Here is a 5,992-nt window from a genome sequence, read left to right on the forward strand (position 1 = left end):
TAGTGTATTTTAAATAAATGCTGTTCTTTTTAACGTTTTATTCATCAAAGAATCCTGAAAAAAGTATCGCAGGTTCCAAAAAAATATGAAGCAGCACAACTGATAATAAATCAGCATATTAGAATGATTTCTGAAGATCATGTGACACTTTATACTGGAGTAATGATGCTGAAAATTCAGCTGCGCATCACGGAAATAAACTAGATTTGTAATGTATATAAAAATAGAAAAACGTTATTTTACATCATAACAATATTTCACAATATAAATTTTTTTTTCTGTATTTTTGATCAAATAAATGCAGCCTTGATGAGCAGAAGAGACTCCTATAAAAAACATTAAAAATCGTTCTAATCTCAAACTTTTGACCGGTAGTGTATGTGTGTGTGTATTTATATATACATAATAAATATACACAGTACACACACATATAGTAGTATGTAAACATAACTTTTATTTTGAATCGATTAATCGCGATTAATCGTTTTGCAGCCCTACTCTTTATCGTTCAGCCAAACATGGTCAAGAGCGTTTCAGGAACAACACAAGATCAGCCCTTTTATCCGAACACACACACACAAACAAAAGCATAACGTCCCTGATCTCGCAATCGTTTTTAATTTAAACATCTGCGCTGCTTCAGTTGGAGTCCGTGTCTTCGTTAATGTACTCTTCCTCTACGAGCGTCACGCCTGGCTGCGTCCCCCACTCCTCCTCGTCGTACTCGATGCTGTCGTTGTCCTCCAGAAGCTCGTTTTCAGGCTCCGCCCCTCCGGCGGCCCCGCCCACATCAGCCCCACCCTCTTCTCCCTCAAACTCCGCCCTCTCCTGCCCCGGCGCGGCGTAGCCGTTGTTATTGGAGAATGCGGCGCGCTCGTGTCCGTCGTCCTCGATGTAGACGTGCTGGTGGCACATGGGACACGTGTCTTGAATATACAGCCATTTGCGCAAACACAGCGCGTGGAAATAATGGTGGCACGGCGTAATGCGCGCGGACGCGGCGAACTCCTGATAGCAGATCGCGCAAACGTCCTCGATCTCCCTCAGCGGCGCGCCTTTGACCTCCGGGAGCGAGTTGATCTTCTTGACGGCGGTGCGACGGTTGATAAACGTCTTCCAGCCGTTCTTCGCCTGCAGGTAGATGTTGAAATACGCGTGCAGGCACATCATGCACGCGCGGATTTTACTTCCCGACTCGAACATCATCGTATACGCGCCGTTTCCGAACATGATCACGCCGAAGACGAATTCGACGATGTTGCCGGTGGAGCGCACGTAGTAGACATAGTCGTCCAGCTTCTCCCAGAGCACGTTGTAGAAGCCGTCGATCATGAATAGAGCGTAGACGGTGAGCGAGACGAGGACTTTGAGACAGAGCTCCACGCAGAACGCGGTGACGGCGAAGAGCCACGTGTTTAGCACGTAGTGATGCCATAGAACATAGCTAAGCAGGACGGGGAGAGCGAAGAGGACTAGCGACACCAGCAGCACGGGAACATGTCTGCGCACTGAGGAGACGTGCGAGGCGCTTAGCGACATTAGCACCGGATCCGTCATTCCGTGGATGAAATGTAGAATCGCGGTTAGCAGAAGGCACATATTCCGGCTAAGCCGGATCAGTCGCTCTTCGGGATCTAGTCCGCTTAGTCCCGTCTGCAAAGCGAGGATGAAGAACAGCACTGGCGCGACAAACCCCAGCCGCTTATCCTCCTCCTCGGTTGAGCCGATGAACGCTAAGATGCTAAGTCCCAAGTAATGCGCGAGCGACGAGATAACTGCGCTCATTCCCAACACGGTGAGCATCGAATCGCAGCCGCTGATGATCAAGTTGCTGGTCAAGTCCCAAAACAAGTCCCAGCCGAGCTGCAGGCCGCTTTCCGAGCGAACCACGCGCACTACGTACACTAGTATGACTGCTTGCGCCGTCATGCGCGTTAGCCAGAAGACGCGCAGGATGTCGGGGAAGCGTATGCGCTTCCAGGTGTCCTCCAGCAGCAGCTGCAGGCCGTAGATGCGGTACATGTGGCGCAGGAGTAGATAGACGTAGCGGCACGAGTAGTAGAACCACTTCAGCTTCCACAGCAGATTAATGGCTGCGTGTGCTGCGAGAATCGCCCCCGACGATAGCGCTAGCGCCTGACGCACTTGCGGCGGGAGCTCCATCATCAGGCCCCACAGCGGGGCCATGATATCCAGCACCAGCAGCGCGGCGCAGAACGACTGCACGTTCAGCAGTGCCACGTATCCCAATCCCAGCAGTAGCTGCAGCAGCGCCAGGCCCAGCCAGAGTGTGGCTCCACTGCGCGGCAGCAGCCCGAAACCCAGTGCCGCTCGGTTATACGCGCTGTAGAAGTCAATGTGAGACGTGCTGTAGTAGTTGATGAGGACCGACGCTGCGCCCAGCAGAACGGCCGCGAACAGAGTGTAGAACTTGAACAGGGACTTCTGAGAAAGCACCAGAACCACACTGGAAACCAGAATACCTGGAAAACGAGAGGACGAAAATCAGCGTTCGCATCGCAACAGTGCAGCAGCATGCATAACGCAACAAACTGAATTCACCAGGAAACAATGTTTCACATTTACTTCTTGTACAGCAAAATTCTGCAGGTGAAATGCTGTTATTTCAGTAGGAACTTTCCGCTTGCAGATTTCACATCGGAATTAAGTTCATCAAACTCTGAACATGCAAATTTGCCACGTTTACCAATATAAAGCTTAGTTTGGAAGCTGTGCTCATTGATAAGACTAATTATAACAAACATCCTTCTTTTTCTGCGAAATTTCGCTAATGTGACCACGCTTTTACTGCAGTGTTGTTTTAGTAAAATTTATATACTATTAAAGTTTTTATTAATATTTTGAATTAACCTTTATCTTTGCATTTTTAGTTTTCATTTTAATTTTAGATTAATTGTAAGATATACTCGTAATTGTGAGCAATTAATTGTGAGATAGTCGCAATACAAAAATCTAAGTTGCGAGATGTAAACTTGGAATTGCGAGAAAAGTACGAAGTGTGGGATAAAAAGTCGCAATTACGTTTTTTTTTTATTTTACATTTATGTGGTATAAACAAACAAAAATCTGAATTGCGAGATGTAAACTTGGAATTGCGAGAAAAACTACGAAGTGTGGGATAAAAAGTCGCAATTACCTTTTTAATTTTTACATTTATGTGGTATAAACAAACAAAAATCAGAATTGCGAGATGTAGACTTGGAATTGCGAGAAAAACTACGAAGTGTGGGATAAAAAGTCGCAATTACCTTTTTAATTTTTACATTTATGTGGTATAAACAAACAAAAATCAGAATTGCGAGATGTAGACTTGGAATTGCGAGAAAAACTACGAAGTGTGGGATAAAAAGTCGCAATTAAATTTAAACATTTTTTTTCTGTGGTAGTAACAAAAATAGTGCAAAACTGCGCTAAGAACAGAATTGCGCAATGTAAACTCGAAATTGCGAGATATATACTTAAAAAAAAAAAGTATGAATTGTGGGATAAAAATGTGCAATTACCTTTTTACATTTTTCATGTTGCGAGACGTAAACTCAGAATTGTGATAAAAAAAAGTTGCAATCACATTTTTCAATTTTTTATTCCATGGCAGAAACTGGCTTCTGTATCTTTCAGACTTGTTTAGAAAACATCTAAAATACACATTTAAGTGCTTATTTTATTGCACTTTATCTACTTGCGTCTGTAGATTTCAATTACAAGATTTCTGTTCTAGAAATGTATGCAAATTAGCACATATTTAATTAGATAATGCCTCGGTTGCATATTTATATAACATTTCAGTAAACTTGTAATACAAAACAATTGTCTAAATGTGCTGTGATTAATCAGCTGGAGAAGTATAGTGAGATCTGTGAGTTAATATTTTAACCCTAAATAGTAAAGTAGCCTAACTAGTGTGAGTTTAGCTGAGATGTCGTCTATATGTGTGACGGTTTCTGCTGTCAAATCGAATGAAAGCGAATAGAGAGCATTGCATCATATGAATGTTTCTCTCATAACACACGGAGATCAAAGCGTGATTTAAGAGCAGTGACTCGGTTCCGTTCGGTTCCGTGCTCAGTCCCGCTTCACCGATATAAGCTCCTTATCTCTCAGTACACGAGCATTAACGGCCGAGCCGACCCAGATCACCGTGAAGAGCCCGGACTCACCCAGCGCGCGGATTAACGCTCTCCCGGCGGTTCCGGTCCATCCGGTACCGGGATCGGAGTACGAGCTGAATATGGCGTCGATTATAAAGATGCTCGGGACCCGCAGAACCACATCCAGCACGGCCAGGACGTGCTGACCCAGCCGCCCGTGAGCGGAGGCCATGGCGCTGATGCCGGTGTCCGGGACCCGCAGGTTTCGGTGTTGTGACTCGGTTCGGTGTCACGCAGGATCTCCGCCGGCCGCCATTTTGGCTCTGCTGCTGTTGCTACGTGAGGAACGCGGAAGTGACAACGCACATGCGCAGAATACAGAATACTACACCACAGAACTGACTCGGGTTTAGTATTCAACATATATTTAAAAAAAATACAAATATTGATATATTTTTATATCTTATATATTTTTTAATGATTTATATGTATTTTTAATAAAAATCGTTAAGTTATATTTTATTTTCATTGATATACTTATTTTTAATAATGAAAAAGCATGTTTCAAATTATGTATAATGTCAATAACAACGAAACGATAATTAAAACAACATATTAACAGTTATTATTAATTGTTGTAAAAGTGTAGGGTATTTATAAAACTCTGAAGACACTGAAAATAAAAGTTAGAATGAAAATGTTCCAGAATAATTATGATTAATTGCATATGGAACCCACACGATACTTAAGATAATCATTTTTAAAAAAGCTAAATAATTACACAATCTGTAATTTTTTTTCTGTTTTAAATACTAAAGCTGAAAAAAATTCTATTCATGAATTACTGTTTATTATTATTGCTGTGATCTAACAATGAATCTTAACAAAGAAACTCAGTACAGTACCAGTGTAATTTTAGTATTATTTATATACTATTGTAGTTTTTATTATTATTTTGAATTGGCTTTTATTTTTAGATTTTAAAGTGTAATTTTAGTTTAATTTTTAGAAATTTCGTTTTTTTGCCCTTATGTGCATTATTTTAATTAAAAAAAAATACTATTTAGATTTAACAGTTTTTAACGATTTAGTTTTATTTCCAGTATAAATAAATATAATTAATGCATAAATAATGAAGATTTTATTTATTCATAAATAATGTACAAAAAAATGAAACAATACAAAAGTAAAGTGAAAAAGAATAAAGTTAAAAATAAATACAGAAAATAATATAAAAATTTATTCAAAACTAAATTTATTTAAAATATTTTGAATATATTGTGAATTATTAAGTATTTGTATTATTAAGTCAATCATTCATTCATTCATGTATTTATTTATTTTCTGCAGGTTTGGTTCTCCACATTTTAGTGCTTCAACTTCAACTTATTTCATTTGCAAAGGCAACATTTCTCATTTTTATGTACTATTAAGTTTTCATCTAATATTTAGATTTCATTTCAGCTTTATTTCAATGAACACAAGTAGTTGTAATAGTTGTAGTTACCAATAATAAGCCAGTACAGTACACGTGTCTCTCGTCTCATTTATTGTACACTAGCATATGAAAGCAGAGTGGTCCTCATGAAGTGTGCTTGAAGAACAGTCTCAAGGTGTTGCTGTAGATGGTTTCAGCAAGGTCCAGTGGATCTTCTTCCCTGACGGCGGCCATCACCTCCAGCACCTGTCTGATATCAAACACACGACCGCTATCAGAGCGTCTGAAACACACACACACACGCACGCACAGACGCACACTCACACTCACACAGACACAGACACAGACACAGACGCACACTCACACTCACACTCACACAGACACAGACACACACACGCACACTCACACAGACACACACACACGCACACAGACAGACACGCACGCA

General features: G+C 41.0%; 2 protein-coding genes across 6 annotated transcripts in view; both read right to left on the reverse strand.

The window, feature by feature from the left end:
* Positions 1–4,511, reverse strand: part of rnf139 (ring finger protein 139) — a 6,884-nt gene extending 2,373 nt beyond the window's left edge. The window contains exons 1-2 of one of the 2 annotated variants that reach the window (XM_016562331.1): positions 4,179–4,511; positions 2,125–2,483 (exon numbers count right to left, since the gene is read on the reverse strand). In XM_016562331.1, the coding sequence (XP_016417817.1) occupies positions 2,125–2,483; positions 4,179–4,341 (522 nt within the window). In that variant the 5' untranslated portion in view covers positions 4,342–4,511. Of the gene's footprint in view, positions 1–440; positions 2,484–4,178 lie in introns of those variants that run through there. The other variant, XM_016562330.1, reaches the window with a different exon arrangement.
* A 1,124-nt stretch (positions 4,512–5,635) lies between these two features.
* The window catches only part of tatdn1 (TatD DNase domain containing 1), an 8,008-nt gene continuing 7,651 nt past the window's right edge, over positions 5,636–5,992 (reverse strand). For 2 of the 4 annotated variants that reach the window (XM_016562336.1, XM_016562337.1), the window contains exon 12: positions 5,636–5,797. In XM_016562336.1, the coding sequence (XP_016417822.1) occupies positions 5,692–5,797 (106 nt within the window). In that variant the 3' untranslated portion in view covers positions 5,636–5,691. The remainder of the gene's footprint in view (positions 5,798–5,992) is intronic. The other 2 variants (XM_016562339.1, XM_016562338.1) reach the window with 1 other exon arrangement.

Source organism: Sinocyclocheilus rhinocerous, unplaced genomic scaffold (genome assembly GCF_001515625.1).
Source record: "Sinocyclocheilus rhinocerous isolate Xijiao unplaced genomic scaffold, SAMN03320098_v1.1 scaffold5672, whole genome shotgun sequence".
Lineage (NCBI taxonomy): Eukaryota > Metazoa > Chordata > Actinopteri > Cypriniformes > Cyprinidae > Sinocyclocheilus > Sinocyclocheilus rhinocerous.